This window comes from Dendrobates tinctorius, unplaced genomic scaffold, assembly GCF_039654945.1.
Source record: "Dendrobates tinctorius isolate UK_male_01 unplaced genomic scaffold, ASM3965494v1 ptg000133l, whole genome shotgun sequence".
Lineage (NCBI taxonomy): Eukaryota > Metazoa > Chordata > Amphibia > Anura > Dendrobatidae > Dendrobates > Dendrobates tinctorius.
Genome location: NW_027361801.1, coordinates 47,644,777 through 47,665,612, shown reverse-complemented (window position 1 = coordinate 47,665,612; position 20,836 = coordinate 47,644,777). Strand labels below are relative to the sequence as shown.

General features: G+C 44.7%; 1 protein-coding gene across 2 annotated transcripts in view; it reads left to right on the top strand.

Moving 5' to 3' along the window:
- The window catches only part of RADX (RPA1 related single stranded DNA binding protein, X-linked), a 96,495-nt gene that overhangs the window by 21,943 nt on the left and 53,716 nt on the right, over positions 1–20,836 (top strand). For both annotated transcript variants that reach the window (XM_073543627.1, XM_073543625.1), the window contains exons 4-8: positions 5,400–5,508; positions 16,755–16,846; positions 17,111–17,233; positions 18,238–18,345; positions 19,337–19,504. In XM_073543627.1, the coding sequence (XP_073399728.1) occupies positions 5,400–5,508; positions 16,755–16,846; positions 17,111–17,233; positions 18,238–18,345; positions 19,337–19,504 (600 nt within the window). The remainder of the gene's footprint in view (positions 1–5,399; positions 5,509–16,754; positions 16,847–17,110; positions 17,234–18,237; positions 18,346–19,336; positions 19,505–20,836) is intronic.

Below are 20,836 nucleotides of genomic sequence, written 5' to 3'. Positions count from 1 at the left end.
AGATTACCCGATGCCCGAGTAAGAAAAAAGCGAGGCCACTACTCCAGTCTTTTTTTTTTTTTTTTTTTTTGTAAAGAAACCCTCGAAGGAGAACAAAGCAATAAACCGGAAACCCCTAAACCGCTTGATAAAATGCAAAAAATTCAAGTTGGAGTCCATCAGATCTACAATCCCCCTAATAGACAAAAACGCGGTGATGTGTACCCTAGACTTAAAAAGCGCGTACTACCACGTTCCCGTGAAAAGCAGGGAAGGGAGCACTACTAATGGGCATATAAAATTATGTTTCAATGTGCAGGGGTGATGCACAATGCACAGAAAAGTGTATACAGAATGTAGGAGAAAAAGAACTGTGCATAACAGGCGCACACCCAAAGTACTAGCGCAATTGTATTTTCATATATAGATGTGCAAAAATGTATTAGTAGACAAGAAAAAAAACACCACAAAACATTTAAAAAGACAAAATACATCACGAGTCCCATAATTCTATCAAGTGCCATAATGCAATAATATATGCAGAGAATGTACACAATAAAGTATTATCCCTAAAATATACCGTATATCATAGACACATAAGTTGTATATACATAATATAACACAATCCCAAACTGGGCGTCCCCAGGAAGTTTAAGGCTATGTGCACACGTTGCGGAATTGCCGCGGGAATTTCGCAACTCCCTGCCGTGGGAAATGCGCTAGAATTCTGCATGAGTAATTCCCGCGAAAAACTAGCGTTTTGCAATCGTAATTAGCTTGCAGAATGCTAGCGTTTTCCAAGCGATCTGTAGCATCGCTTGGAAAACTGATTGACAGGTTGGTCACACTTGTCAAACATAGTGTTTGACAAGTGTAACCAACGTTTTACTATTGACGCTGCCTGTGCAGCCTCAATAGTAAAAAAGATATAATGTTAAAAATAATGATAAAAAAAAAAAATGGTGTTATTCTCACCTTCCAGTGTCTCACGCAGCATTCCCGATACTCGCGATGCTCCCGGCATCTTCCGGTCCCAGTGATGCCTTGCGACAATGACCTTTGACGTAGACCGCTACGTCACCTCGGGTCATTGTCGCAAGGCATCACTGGGACCGGAAGATGCCGGGAGCATTGCTGAGGCCTGGGGACGCTGCGTGGGACGCCGGAAGGTGAGAATACCACCATTTTTTATTTTTTATTTTTTTACAGGGATATGGTACCCAAGGGCCTGGAGGACGGTCTCCTCTCCTCCAGACCCTGGGTACCATCCGCACATTTTCCGCTTACTTTGCGCATGGTGGCCATAGCCACATGCGGAAAGTAAGCGGAACAATGGATTCTTATGTGTGCAGAATTCCCATGATTCCGCACAAAGAATGATCTTGCTGCATATTTTTCCACGATGCGTTTTTGCCGTGGAAAAATACGCAGCATTAGCACAGCATGTGCGGAATGCCATTGAATTCAATGGGCTGCTTATTTTATGCGTTTTTGCTGCGTTTTACGCGGCAAAAACGCATAAAATCCGCGGGAATTCCAGACGTGTGCACACAGCCTAAAGAGGTAATATAATCCCCATGTAAGGTCACAATAAACCCAAAAGGTGCTGTGAGCAATTGTGGATAGATATCCTTTCAAGAGAGAAAAATAGCTCACTAAGATTGCAAGGTGTAACAAGAAGCTATAATGAAAGCTCATATAGAGAAAGAAAATAAAAATAGCACCAATGGAAAACAGGAGGGGAAACTCAAATAACAATCAAGTCACCAACTAGAGATGGTCCATGAAGACATCAAGATTGTAATGGCAGGAGGGCATAAGTCCCGGGACACAAGTGATGTGGGAAACCCCATGCGTATCGCGTATTGTTGCTTCGTTTCAGCAATACCTAAGGTTTGCTCTGAGGGTCCGGGGGAGAGTCTGTCACTACCCATTCCGTTGCCTTCCCTTTGGCCTAGCCTCAGCACCCAGAGTGTTTACCAAGCTGGTGGCAGAAATAGTCGCCTACCTAAGGAAAAGGGATATCATTATAGTTCCCTACCTAGACGACTTCCTGATCATAGCCGGCTCCAAGGAGCAACTCATGGAGCACTGCAGGACCTCGGTCGCCATGTTACAGAAACTAGGATGGGTCATAAACTGGAAGAAGTTGGATTTCTTCCAGGAAAAGGTTCCTGGGGTTTCTCCTAGACTCTGCCTAAGAACATTTTTCTTGCCAATAGAGAAGCAGTCCGCCATTAGGGACAGGATCTGTCAATTCACAGGAATCTGTTGTTCCATCAGGGAGGCAATGAGGATCCTGGGACTAATGACATCATGCATTCTCTGCGTTCAGTTGAGTCGATTCCACTCACGGGGGGTAAGCAGGGGGCCCCTATCTGTTGCTGTGAGAAGATCTTTACGCTGGTGGACCATCAGGAAAAACCTCCAGGCGAGAGTTCCTTGGGTTCACTCCCCCTGTACCATAATCACCACAGATGCAAATCAGCTAGGCTGGGGTGGCCATACGGAAAGGAAGATATTTCCAGGGAACATGGAGCCCTGAAATCGGAACCAGGTCGTCAAACTTCAGAGAACTGTACACAGTATGGCAAGTACTACTCGAGGTCCAGTCGGTAGTTAGGGGCAGGCATGTAAAAATCCTGTCGGATGACACAACAGCAGTGGCGTTCTTGCGCCATCAAGGGGGTCCAAAACATCCTGCCCTTTAACATCTGGCAGGGAAGGTCTTCTGATGGGCAGAAAGGACGGTGCTATCCATCTCAGCAGTTCACCTAGAAGGATCAGGCAACCAGGTTGGCAGATGTCTTGAGCAGGCAGAACTTATCTCCAATGGAGTTGGGAGCTGAATGAAAGTGTTCGGCATGCTGTGTCAGTGCTGGGGAGTTCCACGGATGGATCTCTTCACATCCAGAGAAAACGCGAAGGTCAGGGAATTTTTTTCCTCTCTAAACCCCCAAGACAATCTGACGAGCGTTGACACACCATCCCAATTCTGAGGAGGGAAACTGTCCTATGCATTTTCTCCCCTTCCTCTGATTCTGAGAGTACTAAGGGAAAGCAGAGATCATCTTGGTGATACCCTTCTGGCTGAGAAGGAGTTGGTTCCCTCTGCTGAGTAAGATGTCAGTGGAAGATTCCAACCTCCTTCCGAGGAGAAAAGACCTTCTTTACCAGGGCCCAGTATTCCACCACAATCCGGACAGTTTACAGCTTTCGGCATGTATCCTGAGAGGCAGGTCCTGAAATTAAGGGTGTTGTCTGACGAAGTGATCTCTACCCTTCAATCAAGCAGAAAAACCGTAACCTGTGTTATATTTAATAAGATCTGGAAGTGTTTCCGCATGGACTGCGGGGAGTCGTCGGTGGATACAACTCGCCCAGACATTCCCAGGATCCTTGATTTCCTGCAGACAGTCTTCAACAAAGACCTTAGATCAAGTACCCTATAAGCCCACCGCTGCATAGCTAGGTTCTTCAGAGCAGTACAAAGGCTGAGACCTTCAGTGAGGAAATCTGTACCACCTTGGGATCTAAACCTGTTGCTCAATGCACTTTGTAAGCATCCATGCGAACCAATTAGCAGTGTGGACATTAGCCGCCTTTCGTTTAAAACTGCTTTCTTAGTAGCGATTACATCAGCCAACAGGGTAGGAGAATTACAGGCCCTGTCTATCAAGGAACTTTATCTATGGATATTTGAGGACCGATTTAGTCTTGAGGCTCAACCTGGATTTTCTCCCCAAAGTGGTGTCAACCCCGAATATGAACCAGGAAATCGTATGTCTGCCAGCACCCTAGAAACCCCATGGAACAGTTCTTTCACTCCTTGGATGTTAGGCAGATGGTTCTCTACTACCTGGAAGCAACCAGGCACTGGAAACGGGACACAAACTTATTTGTGCAGTAGGAGGGATCAAATGGGGGTAAAAAGGCAGTAAAATCCACAATAGCAAGGTGGATCAGATTCATGATTGGTCTGGCTTACGAGGATGAGGGAGAACCTCCTCCTGAGACACTAAGAGCCCATTCAACTAAAGCCTTAGCCACCTCATGGGCAGAAAGGGGGGCATCAGTGGATCAGATCTGTAGGACCGCAACAGGGCCCAGTCTGAGTACCTTCTCGAGCCATAACAAGCTAAACGTAGTCTCAGCAAGTGGCCTTCAGTAGAAAGGTTCTTCATGCAGTGGTCCCACCCTAGATCACCATAGTTTGGTATTTTCCATAGGTGCTGTCAGGATTGATAACGTTGAAAACGGTAATTAGACCTACCGGTAATTGCGTTTCCAGGAATTCATCCTGACAGCACGGATAGTTTCCTCCCTTCTGAGAAATTCTATACTTATGTGGTCGTAACGTTTGTATGAAGAATGATCAATCAATTCTGTTGCATCCATCCTGGTGTGGTACTTAGAAAAGACATTGAGGGGTGGAGCTGGCAGGGTCCTTTCAACCTCTCGTTGTTTCCTGTCCCAGTAAGGCTAAGAAGGACATCCTCCATAGGTGCTGTCAGGATAGATTCCTGGAAGCACAATTACTGGTAGGTCTAATTACCATTTTCGTCTTAGTCTTTTTTTATGACGTGGAACCTGATAGCTGATTCATGCTGCCCCAACCATGAGCTGTGTGAGTCGGTGACTTACTTTCCATTTCCAACCCTTTTATTATTTCTTCTAAAATGCTGCAGCCTTTTAGCTTAAACATGGTTTTAAAAGCCGGCCGGGGAGGATGCAGTTTGAATGACCAGTCAGAGGCGGCTTTTTGGGGGCTACTCCTCTCCCTGCTCCTCTAGACTGACAGGTCTCTCCGTGTGTGTGTGTGTGTGTGTGTGTGTGTGTGTGTGTGTGTGTGTGTGTGTGTGTGTGTGTGTGTGTGTGTGTAAGCCAGGGAACCGGTCCTTGGACTACACATCTGATGAGCATAGTCTCTGCTCAGCTATGAAATATATGTTTTCTTTGAAGTGCTACAGCGTTACATGGTAAAACAAGCACAATTACAATAACAAAATTGCCGATGGTAAAGGCATTAAGAAGTGTCAGGTTATCCTGCCAGGGCTCCTCAGACTTGTATACATAACTACTGCAATTTCCAGTCTTTGCATTGGAAAGTGTGAAATTGGCGGTTATGCTCTACACCAGCTCTCTAGCAAGCTGGACAAACTGTGGGTCTGAAGATCTGCTGCACGCCCTGAAATCTGCTATTGTCTTATTCTATGTTCGGATTGTGAATTCCGCATGTACATGTATTGTAAGCTGTCACAGATTTTCAATGTAGATTATCAAATTCATGATGTCTGAACAATGCCCTAGGGTTAAGCCTCGGAAAAAAGTGTCAATAAAAATAATTTCTTTTTAATTTTACTTTGTGGAAGTCTAAACATTGTTTTATCACAATGGCTTTCTTCAACTCTTATTTTTAGAAATAAGTCTAAATGCCCGCGCTCCTCCACCTAAAATCACCATCATCCCGGAAAGTGAGGTGAAGCCGGAGTGGAATTTACCAGCTGTGAAATATCAGTTTGTCACAAGGTAATTAATTGATGTCACATATGTTGTAGACGTGCGTTCTATTTTTTCTAGTAGCCTGCAAAATTAACTATGAAAGCCAATAAGAACTTCACAAATTAATGACCCCATTACATTGCCTCCTGTGATGTGAATAACAAAATATCCTAGTCAGGCATTTATCATTTCTCCACTTGGTACTAAGGAGCCTGATACACATTAAAATAAATCTGGCTGGATACACTGATGTTGACCGATTCGGCTCTGTATAGAGCACTGACCGACTGATTGTTGAGGAAGATATAGGTCGCACATGAATGATTTAAGATTGCAGATCACACTTTTTTTTTTCCTGAGAAGTCACATGCCGATTTGTGAGTCAGCTGCTTTCTCAAAGAGAACACCAGAAGTGCTAGGCCAAGTGAGCACTCCTGTATTACACAGGACACAGATGGCTGTCAAACGGTCAGCCTAAGCATCATTCCACTGACAGCCATCTAATTTGTATGGCTTCCATTAATGAGGAAGACTTTGAATGGAACTGTAGTGCACATATAGTCAAATATGATCTTCTGCCCTATTCAAGTTTAATCATATCTTATCAGATCCCTATGATATGCTATGACATGACTGTGCTCTGCAGGTCACATCATGGTGTCTTAAAGGGAACCTGTCACCAGAAGACAATGATGGGGTGATGGAGATGGGAGTGTTGGGGAGAAGTCAATGATGGGAGTGATGGGGAGAAGGCAATGATGGGAGAGATGGGGAGAAGGCAATGAAGGGGTGATGGAGAAGGCAATGAAGGGGTGATGGAGAAGGCAATGATGGGGTGATGTTGAAGGCAATGATGGGGTGATGGAGAAGCCAATGATGGGAGTGATGGGGAGAAGGCAATCATGGGAGTTATGGGGAGAAGGCAATCATGGGAGTGATGGAGAGAAGACAGTGATGAGGAGAAGGCCATGATGGGGTGATGGAGAAAGCTAATGCTATTAACCTGCCCGGAGACTGCACGAAGCCGAATGCTGCAGGGGAAAAAAAATGAACTTTATTTTCCCTGGCAGTGTTCTGATTTCAGACACGGGGGATGTGCCAGCCTTGTTTCAGTCACCGCTCTGACTATAGAGCACGCCGGCTGTAACTGACTGACTGACACCCAGCTCTAATGCAGAGTCAGAGCTGGGTGCGCAGTTGCGGCTGACGCTCTCTATATTCAGAGCGGTGCCTGAAACCGTGACACTGTCGAGGCAATAAAGTTACTTTTCTCTCTGCAGTGTTTGGCTAAGTGTGGGAGCCAGCCAGATTAGTAACGCTATGAACCTGCAGTTTAACCCCATATCTGCAGATCAACAGTGTTTTTTTTTTTTTTTCTGGTGACTGGTTCTCTTTAAAGGGGTTATCTTCTACTGGACAACCCTTTATTGTTTGTCTTGGGGTGCAACATAAAATTTAAAAAAAACTTAATACTTTTTGGACTGATGCTACTTTAACAATTTGTGTGCTATCTCCTGCTGGTCACATACAACAAACCATGTCAGATGACCGATGCAGCCTATCAACAGCCACTGACCATTTGCAGCCTTATAAAGCGAGCCTGTCAGCAGGATTTTGCTAAGTAACCTGCAGACACTGTCAGGTTGGCAGTGTTAGGCTGGAATCATACTAAACCTATGAAAATCGGTCCGAGTCTCCCTGCCAAGAGTCGCAGTAGTGTATTGCGAGTACAATCCCGATTTCTCACACCTAGCATCCGATTGACATCCAAATGCAGTGCGATTGCTGTCCGATTGCAATGCGTTTTTAACATGAGCTTTTACATACAGCCAGGGCTGTGGAGTCGGAGTCGTGGAGTCGGAGTCGGTGCTCATTTTGGTGGAGTCGGAGTTGGAGTCGGTATAAAATGGACCGACTCCGACTCCTAAAATATATAATAAATTGGGTACAGTAATTCAATGCAGGATGTGCTGAATATTTTTTCATAGGAATTTGGGAAAGTTATGAAATGTCCTATAAATGGCTGTTCTATTCCTGATCTAAGGCTACATTCACACACAGCGTTTTTCCTGTGTTTTTTGAGGATACGTTTTTCAGCTGCAAAAGCTGATCATCTTTTTAAAAAACCGCATCACCTGAAAGGTTTTTGAGCTCATAGATAATGTTTTCAATAGCAAAAGCAGATTAGAAATCTGCTCTATCTATCCATTTATCCATATCTGTCTATCCATATCGTATCTGTACCAAAAAGAATGAAAACCGGGTAGTACACCAATATATATTCTGTTCTATCTAAATATCTTGATTATGGGATCATAAAAATGATTAAATGTCTGAGGTTCACATTGTACTACAATAAATTTTTCACTTAAATATAAGCAATATGTGTGGGAGTCGGAGTCGGAGTTGGAGTCGGAGTCGGTGTAAGAGAAATTGAGGAGTCGGAGTTGCAGGTTTGGCTTACCGACTCCACAGCCCTGCATACAACAATTCTGTCATTTACTCATTTACATGTAGTTTTCAATGGAAATATTCTTTAAAACACACACAAATATATGCATACATGTATTCACACGTGTATGAATGTGTGTATATATAATATATACTGTGTGTATGTATGTGTGTGTGTGTATATGTGTGTGTGTGTGTGTGTATATACAGTCATGGCCAAAAGTATTGACACCCCTGCAATTCTGTCAGATAATACTCAGTTTCTTCCTGAAAATGATTGCAAACACAAATTCTTTGGTATTATTTTCTTCATTTAATTTGTCTTAAATGAAAAAACACAAAAAGAATTGTCCTAAAGCCAAATTGGATATAATTCCACACCAAACATAAAAAAGAGGGTGGACAAAAGTATTGGCACTGTGCGAAAAATCATGTGATGCTTCTCTAATTTGTGTAATTAACAGCACCTGTAACTTACCTGTGGCACCTAACAGGTGTTGGCAATAACTAAATCACACTTGCAGCCAGTTGACATGGATTAAAGTTGACTCAACCTCTGTCCTGTGTCCTTGTGTGTACCACATTGAGCATGGAGAAAAGAAAGAAGACCAAAGAACTGTCTGAGGACTTGAGAAACCAAATTGTGATGAAGCATGAGCAATCTCAAGGCTACAAGTCCATCTCCAAAGACCTGAATGTTCCTGTGTCTACCGTGCGCAGCGTCATCAAGAAGTTTAAAGCCCATGGCACTGTGGCTAACCACCCTAGATGTGGCCGGAAAAGAAAAATTGACAAGAGATTTCAACGCAAGATTGTGCGGATGTTGGATAAAGAACCTCCACTAACATCCAAACAAGTTCAAGCTGCCCTGCAGTCCGAGGGTACAACAGTGTCAACCCGTACTATCCGTCGGCGTCTGAATGAAAAGGGACTGTATGGTAGGAGACCCAGGAAGACCCCACTTCTTACCCCGAGACATAAAAAAGCCAGGCTGGAGTTTGCCAAAACTTACCTGAAAAAGCCTAAAACGTTTTGGAAGAATGTTCTCTGGTCAGATGAGACAAAAGTAGAGCTTTTAGGGCAAAAGCATCAACATAGAGTTTACAGGAGAAAAAAGAGGCATTCAAAGAAAAGTACACGGTCCCTACAGTCAAACATGGCGGAGGTTCCCTGATGTTTTGGGGTTGCTTTGCTGCCTCTGGCACTGGACTGCTTGACCGTGTGCATGGCATTATGAAGTCAGAAGCCTACCAACAAATTTTGCAGCATAATTTAGGGCCCAGTGTGAGAAAGCTGGGTCTACCTCAGAGGTCATGGGTCTTCCAGCAGGACAATAACCCAAAACACACTTCAAAAAGCACTAGAAAATGGTTTGAGAGAAAGCACTGGAGACTTCTAAGGTGGCCAGCGATGAGTCCAGACCTGAATCCCATAGAACACCTGTGGAGAGATCTAAAAATGGCAGTTTGGAGAAGGCACCCTTCAAATATCAGGGACCTGGAGTAGTTTGCCAAAGAAGAATGGTCTAAAATTCCAGCAGAGCATTGTAAGAAACTCATTGATGGTTACCGGAAGTGGTTGGTCGCAGTTATTTTGGCTAAAGGTTGTGCAACCAAGTATTAGGCTGAGGGTGCCAATACTTTTGTCCTGCCCATTTTTGGAGTTTTGTGTGAAATGATCAATGTTTTGCTTTTTGCTTCATTCTCTTTTGTGTTTTTTCATTTAAGACAAATTAAATGAAGATAATAATACCAAAGAATTTGTGTTTGCAATCATTTTCAGGAAGAAACTGAATATTATCTGACAGAATTGCAGGGGTGTCAATACTTTTGGCCATGACTGTATATATATATATATATATATATATATATATATATATATATATATATATATTATATATATGTGTATGCTGTGAGATTTTTTTACCATAGGTTTGCATTGACGAGTCTCGGCGACAATGGCAGCATGCTGCAATTTTATACGCACGCTGAATACGCCCGAGAACATAAACGTGATGTGAGCTACCCCATATATTAACATTGGGCCGAGTGCTATGCTATGTTTTCTCGCATATCACTCATCCATATTCTACGTTAGTGTGACTCCAGCCTTATACTGAGTAAAATGATACCTGGGGCGAATAAATTCATCTTTTTGTTCTTGTGTAATTAGTGTTAGAAGTTTGCAGCTAATGATATGCCCTTGCTCCGGGGTGGGACTGCAGGCAGAGTCTTATCTTCTTGCTCTAACACATAGAAACCAAAAAGACCTGCCCACAGTCCCACCCCAAAGTACAAACAGTCTGTCTCTATGATGAGGAACATGTTTGAGCTTCGGGGCGGCCTATGGGCAGGTTTACAGCACAGGCAGCGGCTGATTAGCTGATAGTCCCATCAGCAGTAGCAGTAGTCCCATCAGCCAACAGCAGTGACTGGAGGTTATCTTTATGCCTCCGATCACAGCTGTCCGACTGGCGGTGATTAGTTTGCCACGCTGTCTTGCACATGACAGTGTGGCAAGCAGTGTATGTTCGGACCCCTATTCAAGTGAATTGGGTTGGGTCTGGGTACTGTTCTGGTACCCAAACCCGAACTTTTTGTAACTGTTCTTCCGAACCTTCCAGACCCGAACATCCAGGTGTCCGCCCATCTCTAGTTGTGTGTTAAACAAGCTGGTCAATTTTTCTGTATTTGAACAACTTGGGGATGTGCATTTAGCATTTTCTAGTATATACTATAGCTAATACTGGTTCAGCATTGATCTCTTCCTTTCTGAAATCCCACCTTCTTGTCAATGACAAAGGAGTATGTGATCAGACCTATCAATCGGCCTCATCCAAAGGAAAAATACTTGACCACGGGAAAGTTGTTTTTGATATCAGTAAGGCTGCGACAAGTGCAGGAGAAGCTAATATTACTCAGATATTAGTGTCACAGATCATGTCCTTAACACGTTAGTTAGAATATATGCCTAAGTTTCAGAAAAAGACCAACTTTATTAAAAACCACCCATAATTTCCATTTTAATTAGAACCTGTTGGTAGGTCAGAAATATGCCACTTTTTACTTCTATTTTTATTCCCGCTGCTCCCCTGATTGTCATTACCGTACTTTTTTCTTTATCGCTTCGTTGGGGGACACAGATTACCATGGGTAACTTAGCTCCTCCCCGGCAGTATACATCCACCGACAGGCACCAAGTTCCTCAGTTTGTGCTTAGTGTCTGTAGGAGGCGGACCGGGATCTCCCCAGATCCGCAGTTAACTTTTCCTTTTTAGGTTTTGTGTGTCACATATGCCCAATCCTGCAAGGGCTCCCTGCTCTAGACCCATCGCTACTCACTACGCCTGCGCGCGCTGTAAAAAGAAGTGGGCGTCAGGTCAGTCGTCTCCCTTCTGCCCGTCCTGCAGTCCTTCCACTATGTCTGCCCCACAGGAACACCCCAAGAGTGGGCCGTTGCAATGTCACAGTCAGTTTCTGACCTGACTAAAGTGTCTCAGTCAGTGGTCCAGGCCTTAGAACGACTACCGCAGCTATCTTCAGCCACCTGTGCTCCGACCGCCTCTCACGGTGAGTCGGCTGCACCTGACCGCGACCTCCAGAGAGACAGACTGGGTAGGAGTTCTAGGAAGCGGGCCCTGTCTGGCTCTTCTTCCAGCTCGCAAGGATCCTCCGCTTCACCCAGGCTGCTTTCCTTGTCTCCTTCCTCAGAAGACTACCTTGGGTCAAACGAAGATTCCCAATCTGAGTCTGACTCAGATGCAGACAACATGTCCAAAACACAGGACATGGTAGATAGTCTCATATCGGCTATTTTCCAAACTCTCAAAATAAAAGAGGACAAGACACCCCTACAGGAATGCTCTGTCCCCTGTAAACGAGCTAGACCTCCCTCCCAAACCTTTCCTAATCACAAGGAGTTCGAGGCTACATTAACCGAACACCCTGAGAAGCGATTCTCAGGCCGCAGGCACTTAGACGTGCTATATTCCTTTAATGCGGACCTTCTCTCAAAATGGGCCAAAGCTCCCGAAGTGGATCCGCCAGTTTCCCGTCTTTCCTCAAAGACGATTCTATCCCTTCCGGACGGGGCATCACTTAAAGATTCAACAGACAGGCAGATAGTCACTGGCTAAATCAATTTTTGAGGCATCTGGCGCCTCTGTTCTATTTTCGCCTCCACCTGGGTGGCGAAAGTCATTTCAGCCTGGGCAACAATTCTTCGCAAGGGCATCTTAGCATCTGCTCCTCGGGACGAGCTAGCGGAGTTAGCAGACCAAATTAATCATGCTGGTAAATACCTCTTGGCCACCTCCTTGGATGCAGCCGGGTGTTCAGCAAGAGCTAACGGCAACATAGTAGCCATACACCGTATCCTTTGGTTGAAGACATGGAGTGCGGTCACCACCTCTAAGAAGTTGCTCACCAACCTAGCATTTCAGGGTTCTAGGCTCTTTGACGCTAGGCTGGATCAGTTAATTTCTGATGCCATGGAGGTAAAAGTACCTCCCTTCCTCAGTCTTGGCCTAGACGTTTTTTCAACAGAAAAGCTCCTCGGCCGTTTAGGTCCTTTCGCCCCTTCTCTTCCGCGGAAAGTTCATCCCAGCAGGACCTGCCCTCTACCTACAGGGAACGGAGAAAACCATCGTATAAACCCACACCCCACTGGAGACCAAAAGGCCGACCCTCCAGGCCCTCAGGCTCCCGCTCCGGTAGATTCTCCTCCAAGTGACGGGTCACCCCCACCTGGAAGTTCTTCCAGGGTGGGAGGCAGACTTTCTTCTTTCATGGACGCGTGGCTGTCTGTTGTCGACGACGTATGAGTCAGGGAAATTTACATCCAGATACAAAATCGAATTTTCTTCCCCCCCAAAGAGACGCTTCTTTCTGTCTCCGCTACCAAGACAGCCGTCCCAGAACCCAGGGTTCCTTTAGGCCGTCTCCTCCCTCCTATCCGCCGGAGTAATTGTTCCCGTTCCTCCAAACGAACGGTTTTCAGGTTTCTACTCGAATCTCTTTGTAGTCCCGAAAAAAGACGGTTCACTTTGCCCAATCTTGGACCTCAAATTACTCAATCGCCACGTGCGGATCCTCCACTTCAAGATGGAGTCCCTGCGCTCGGTGATCGCCTCGATGGAACCCGGAGAGTACCTCTGCTCTGTGGACATACAGGATGCCTATCTCCACATCCCTGTTTGTTGGCAACGTCAGAGATTTCTTCGGTTTGCGATTCAAGAGGATCACTATCAATTCACGGCCTAGCCTCGGCTCCCCGAGTCTTTACGAGGTCATGGCAGCCGTCATGGCCATCCTTCCCTCCAGAGGGATCCTCATAATCCCTTATCTAGACGATCTGTTGATCAAGGGCTCCTCTCGCCGAGACTGCCTTCAAAGTCTTCAGATCACTCTGGATACTCTCACTCATCTCGGCTGGATAATCAACAGAGAGAAGTCCACCCTGCTCTCGACTCAGAGTCTAACATTCCTGGGCATGGAGTTCGACACAAACCTAGCCTGGGTGTTCCTTCCGAGGGACAAATTTTCTGCTCTTTGCAAGGCAATCCGATCCCTAAAACGGACAGGGCCTATTCCCCTTCGGTCTTGCATGAGGTCCTGGGGAAGATGATAGCTTCCATGGAAGCAGTGCCTTTTGCACAATTCCACACTTGTCCCCTCCAGCTGTCCCTCCTTTCAGCCTGGGGCAAGACCTCTGTTTCTCTGAACCACCCCATACTCCTGCCTCTCAGAGTAAGGCAATCCCTGACTTGGTGGACAATACCTTCGTCAGTCCTGCAGGGGAGGTCCTTTCTCCCTCAGTGGCAAGTCATCACCACCGATGCCAGTCTTCTCAGGTGGGGAGCGGTTTTCCATCGGAAAATGGCCCAGGGGCACTGGAACGCACAGGAGACTCTTCTCCCCATCAACCTTCTGGAAATCAGAGCGATTTCCTTGCTTTCCTCAACTGGCAGCCTCTCCTCGCGGGCAAACCAGTCCGCATTCAATCAGACAATGCCACAGCTGTGGCGTACATAAACCACCAGGGCGGTACTCACAGCAGACAGGTAATGGCAGAAGTAGCGAGGATACTGCGTTGGGCAGAGCGGTACGTTCCGGCAATCTCCGCTGTTCACATTCCAGGGGTGGAAAATTGGGCAGCCGACTTCCTAAGTCGCCAGGGCCTAGCGTCAGGAGAATGATCTCTCCATCCCTCGATCTTCAATCAAATATGCCAGCGTTGGGGCACTCCGGACGTCGACCTCATGGCATCTTGGATGAATCACAAGGTGCCCCGCTTCGTAGCCAGGTCCAGGGATCCTCTGGCCGTTGGTTGCGACGCTCTGGTAATCCCGTGGTCTCGGTTCCGGCTCCCTTACTTGTTTCCTCCACTTTCCTTGATCCCAAGGGTGATCAAGGAGATAAAATCAGAAGGCATCCCAGTAATTCTGGTAGCCCCAGACTGGCCAAGACGACCTTGGTATGCGGAGCTGGCGAACATGCTTTCGGACGTCCCCTGGAGGCTTCCAGACCGTCCAGATCTTCTCTCTCAAGGCCCCCTTTACCACCAGAGTTCTCAGTCTCTGAGTTTAACGGCATGGATATTGAGGCCGCAATCCTAAGAGAATCAGGCTTTTCCAACTAGGTCATTCAGACCATGATCAGAGCTAGAAAACCAGCCTTTTCCCGCATTTACCATAGATACTGGAAGGCTTTTTTCCATTGGTGCGACGACAACAATGTTTTTCCAATGTCGTTCTCCATTCCATCCATACTGGGCTTCCTACAGGCCGGCCTAGAAGCAGGCCTGTCCCTCAGTACTCTCAAAGGCCAGGTCTCAGCTCTATCGATTCTTTTTCAGAAGGAACTGGCTCCCTTGCCACAAATTAGGACCTTTCTCCAGGTAGTTGCTCACGTGGCACCCCTCACCATTCTCCGATAGATCCGTGGGATCTTAATCTCGTTCTCGGCGCTCTCCAAAGTGCGCCTTTCCAGCCTATTCAGGACATTCATCTTTCCCTTCTCTCATGGAAGGTAACTTTTCTGATTGCCATCACATCCATTAGGAGAGTTTCTGAGCTGGCGGCTTTATCTTGTGTCATTCTCCTTACCTAATTCTTCATCAGGATAAGGTCGTTCTTAGGCCCGTTACCGCCTTCCTTCCCAAAGTGGTATCATCTTTCCACATTAATGAGGGCATCGGTCTCCCCTCCTTTTGCCCTTCGCCTGTTCACCCGCTGGAAAAGTCGCTCCACAAATTGGATGTAGTGAGAGCCTTGCATGTCTATCTTGCCAGGACCACTTCCTTTTGTCAATCCGATTCCCTGCTTGTCATCTCTGAAGGTCGCCGGAAAGGGCTCCCAGCATCCAAATCCACAATCGCTCGCTGGATTCGTTCTACTATACTGGAAGCTTACCGCGTTCAGGAAAAACGGCCCTCTTCGGGAGTAAGAGCACACTCCACCCGAGCTGTAGGGGCTTCTTGGGCTGTCCAACACCAGTCTTCGGCATTGCAACTTTGCAAGGCCGGGACCTGGTCATCCTTGCACACTTTTGCGAGGTTCTACAAGGTTCATACCCAGGCCTCGTCTGATGCAGGCTTGGGTAGGAAGGTTCTGCAGGGGACGGTAGCACACCGACCGACCTAAGCCCTTCCTTCTCGTTCCCTAAGTCTTTTCCCACCCTTGGGACTGCTTTGGGACGTCCCATGGTAATCTGTGTCCCCCAATGAAGCGATAAAGAAAGAGGGATTTTTGGTTCTTGCCGTAAAATATTTATTGGAGCCTTCATTGGGGGACATAGCACCCTCCCTGTTTAAGTGGTACCGTGTTGGGCCTACGAGCCCCTTGTTGGGTTGGTACATATTTAAGTACATATTTAAGAGTTAATCTTCTCCTACTGCTTTGTTCATCAACTGAGGTACTTGGTGCCTGTCGGTGGGTGTATACTGCCGGGGAGGAGCTAAGTTTTCTTATTTTGCAGTGTCAGCCTCCTAGCAGCAGCATACACCCATGGTAATCTGTGTCCCCCAATGAAGGCTCCAAGAAAGAGATTTTACGGTAAGAACCAAAAGTCCCTCTTTTTTTTCCCCAGTGACAGTACGGTTCCCCAGATGGGCGCCTTTTCCGTTCCCGTAGTTCATTTTTCTAGTCTTTACAAGGGGGTGTGGCTCACAGGGTAATTATGCAGAACTAAAGACACGCCTCCCATAGAATCCTGTGAGCTATGCCCCTTAAAAATTCAGAAAGATCAGAACTAAATAAAAGGCTCATATCTCTGATTGTGTTCTCGAAAGTTGTAAAGTACGGTATCTAATGACCGATTCTAAGAAATATCTAGCCAAAACCCTTTTATGCAAAGAATAACAAAAAGTTGCTTCTTGGAATATAAAGCTAGCCACATCCTGCGACTTACAGAAAAAGCCCAATATTCTTTGTAATGGTGGCTATCTTGTCTTGGCAGTGTGCCCAGTCATGATGTGGATGGTTTATAGATGTCCTCCAGGGGAAAAATACAAAAAAAAACATTTCTTTAGTATGAGGATTACAGCACGTATGTAAACCACATGTGTAAAGTCATGAACAGTGTCTGTAACTGAAGGACCACATTATGAGTGTTTTACAAAAGTAGAGCCATAATTACGTAACAAATTTCCATTTCTCTCTTAAGTAAACGGGAAAAAAGTGCCCTATCTTTTTTGAAAGAAAGGTGAACACCCAAAATTTCAATGTGAATTAATCAAAGATCTTTAGGAAACGGCTAAGAAATTCTTTTTAAATGCTATAAAAGTAAATGATTCTAAACAATTGTCATTTTATGAATTTTTAGATCTGAATTTAACAGTCTACCTCACAACAAAGTCTGCGACGTAATAGGACTTGTAACCTATGTTGGAAGATGCGAAAGATTGCGAAAAAAAGGTAAGTCCAGGATATATGCACATGGAAGACTATGTTCATAACGTCTGGGAGAACAGATGAAGACGTTATCAGAAGTAAGGCCTGAGGTTCAGTGAGTAGCCCGTTATCGCTTTCCCTATGTAAAACTATTCTTCTAGCTTTATAACAATAAGAGTTCATATGTTCGTGTGAAACCTTGATTGAGGGTCCCACAATGGGAGTTTGAGTCCTAATATCGCTGTCGACCTTCAGTGCTAAATACGATTTTTGTTGTCATTCCATCAGATGAATCGGAAGATTTCTGGATGTTTCGGTGGGTTCACGTGATTGATGGCACTTCAGATCAGCCATTACTACTTGAAATTTTTGCCACTTCACAGCCAGATATATTTGAAAATATACTTCCAAGTAGGTACTGTGACTACCACGGGGTAATGTCCCTGTAATAACTAGGTTCTTTCCCACAAAGAGGCACATTGAAGGGGAATTCTGGGACCAGAATATTCATGGCCTGTGTGTGTCTTGCATGTTTACTTTTAATTTTTAGTTCGTACAATAAATGAAAAGGTTTCATGGAGACAACCCTATCCTTGTCTTTTTACGGTATATAGGCCAGCTGAGCAAATTAATTTGAGGAGAAATGAGGTCTACTCAAATTTTACAAAAATCTACAAATGTTTTCATTTTTGTCACTCGCGTCCATGCGTAGTCAGTAAAATGATGGATGCTCGCCACCATTTTTCTGAACCATAAAGGGCCATCCGAAGGCTAAAAAAAAAAAAAGTATCCACACCTTCATCGTCCACCTCTCTGGCCCCTGAGCTACTCTCCACCACACATCTACTCCTCACTCCATCTTCTGATCCATCCCCCTCTTGCTGGAATCCTTGTGCTTCTCATGTTAGGCTGGGCCTTATGGCTTTCGGGAGACGTGGCAGGGTTTTGCGCATGCTGGCAGTAGGGAACGGTGTACTTTGTAACAGTATGACCTTGCGCAGAAAGATCCTAGCACGAGCGACAGAGATCAGTAGATCCAACTATGACAAGACAAGTGGCGGTAAGTAGTAGACTTACCAGAGAGGTGAGTCTAATCTTTTTTTGACATATTAAGTTTATTATGCTTTGGGGTGTGTACAGACCCCAGAGCACAAAAAGAAACATTACATTTGCAGAGAATAACTTGTCTGCAAATTGAATTTTCCAAGAAGAACTGTGCAAACGGGCAGAATTGAATTTTGCCTGTGTGCCCATTTCTAATATATAGATATTCTAGAGGGGGGTCACATTTTTTGTACTCCGTCTCCCCATGTATTAGGAAAATTGCTGCCGTGTAATGGTGCATTTCAGTCGAAGTATTTGAATACAGCCTATATTAATACACATTCCTTTCTTTTTGTGTGATCTTTTGCTAGTGTCCTATTTGGTGTGCACTCAGATGCGCGTCATCCAAGAATATCCAGAGGATAGCTCCTACAAAGGGTATCTGACAACTACCAATGAAAGTCAGGTCTTCATAACTGGTATGTCATGGACTGCAAAGGGTTTATTTCCCATGTTACCTGGAATTCCCTCCATGCTTTTGTGTTTTTTTTTTTTTTTTGTTTGTTTTTTTTTAAAGCTGCAAAAAAAAAACCACATCACCAAAGCTGACAATGTGGAGGATATACGGATCTTAGAAAACTGTTCACTACAATTTTTTAATATATGGACCTTCACTAAAATGAAAAAAATAATTGAATGTAATTCTTTCTTATAAATGCTTTCTTATATTTGTGATTCCCTCCTTTTTATTTTTTAATTTTTTTAAATACTTTCATGTTGGCGGCCATACTGGAAAAGCACTTGATGACGTAGCGGTCTCGCGAGACCGCTGCGTCTTCAGAGGTCATTGGTGCAATGCATCCCTGGGAACGGAAGTTGCCGCCAGCACCAATGAAGGCCGGGACGACTCCGGGGGTCGACAGAGGGTGAGTATATCCCTATTTTTTATTTTTATTCTATTTTTTACAGGAATATGGTACTCAGGGCATGGAGGAGTCTCCCCTCCTCCAGACCCTGGGTACCATCTGCATATGAAGCGCTCACTTTATGCATGGTGTAGGCATAGCCACATGCGTAAAGTGAGTGTTTCAATGCATTCCTATGGCGGCGGAATCGCCACGATTCTACAAAATTAAAGGACATGCTGCGGATTTTACCGCTATGCGATTCCGCAGCGGAAAAATTGGCACAGCAACTGCGGAATCCCATAGGATTGCATGGGATGCGTTATGTTAGCGTTTCCGCGGCGGAAACGCATAAAAAAATGCAACGTGGGCACACAGCCTTATTACTGCTGTAGTGGCCAGTATAAAAACTGATATAATTCAACTGTTTTTTTGTGAATAGTCCTATGAAAATACTGAGGTAGTAGCTAGCCCTGGTCACTTTGTCCTCTAAAGGAGATACTAATACATCTTACCCTGGTTTGATGTGAATCATGTATGTGACTTTTTTTTTTTTTTACTTCAGGTCATCATGAGGGGCAGCCGTATAGAAGCGATATAAAAGTTCAGAACTACATAAAATGGATAAAGACTAAAAAAGAAGGAGAATTTAGTAAGAAAACCACAATTGGCGGCTACCATCCCTATCCACCAACCCCACCAACATTTGCCAAGTTCTGTAATGATAGAAAAAGTTAGTATTTTTTTTACTATGCTATACAGATTACATTTCTTACTATATACTCTGCTGAAGTGTCTACATAAATAAGATATACTTTACTATGTTTCTAAAGGACGACATAATGTAAAAAATGTATAAACCATGTAACCACTCTGAGCTATAGGCATTTTCACATGGTCATTAGAGGAGTTTTCTGAAACTGTTCAATTAAAATTGGTTACTTAAGTTTAACCTTTACACGTACGTGGATGGCGCTGTGTCTTACTGCAGTGAAGGGACAATGTCTGAAGAACTCTTCTCCCTTTTGTTCTGTTAGTCAGTGTGGCGTCCCAGGGGTGGGACTTAAAACCATGTTGCCCATTGAATCTCATCCATGTGAAGTCCTATAAAATTGGGAGTGGTAACTTGTGATTACGAAATTCTGAGCAAAAATGAAGCATTGCAGTTTGAGGATACTTTCGTATGACTATACTCTCCCTTAAGTCCCCTAAAATAAGTGAGCACAGTGTTTGCTAACCCAGTACCAAAATATCACTGCAGATACTAGTCTACTGGTTGCTTCTTTTGCCTTAGGCCTCTTTCACACTTCCGTTTTTTACAATCAGTCACAATCCGCCAGGTTTTGGAAAAAACGGATCCGCAATTTTCTTTTGAGGATCCGTTTTTTTCCCCATTGAATTTCATTAGTGGCGGATCCTGACGGATTGCTGTCCGTTGCATCCGTTTTTGTGAGGATCCGCCGTGATGTTGCTGTCCGTTTCCATCCTCAAAAATTTTGAAACAGAGCTTGTAAAGTTTTTTTTCCCAGCGGATCCTGCAGACACTGAATTAACCCGAAATTCTGTCTGGGTGCCGGGGAAAAGAAAAAAAAATCTCTCTCTTTCTCTTTCTCTCTCTCTTTCTCTCTTTCTCTCTCTCTTTCTCTTTCTCTTTCTCTCTTTCTCTTTCTCTCTTTCTCTTTCTCTCTCTCTCTCTCCTTCCCAGCCAGCATTTCCTTTAAACTTCCTCATTTTCAGGATCCGTCTGAAAACGGATCCTGTGCCATCCGGTCACATCAGTTAAGAACGGATCCGCTTTTCTAACTTTTTGGCGGATTTGAACTGATGCAAAAAAACTGAAGTGTGAATGAGGCCTTACTGATGAAGCATAGCTGACCTCACAACCAGAGAGTCTGAGATGCAGGACTGATTATTGTACGTGCATACAGTGCGTTCTTTTTATAGTTTAATTTCTCCTAAATTCAAAAATGTTTTCACTTTTTAAAGGAATCTGTCACCAGGTCTTTGCTAACCATTCTGAGCAGCATGATGCAGGGGCTGACAACTTGATTCCAGTCATGTGTCT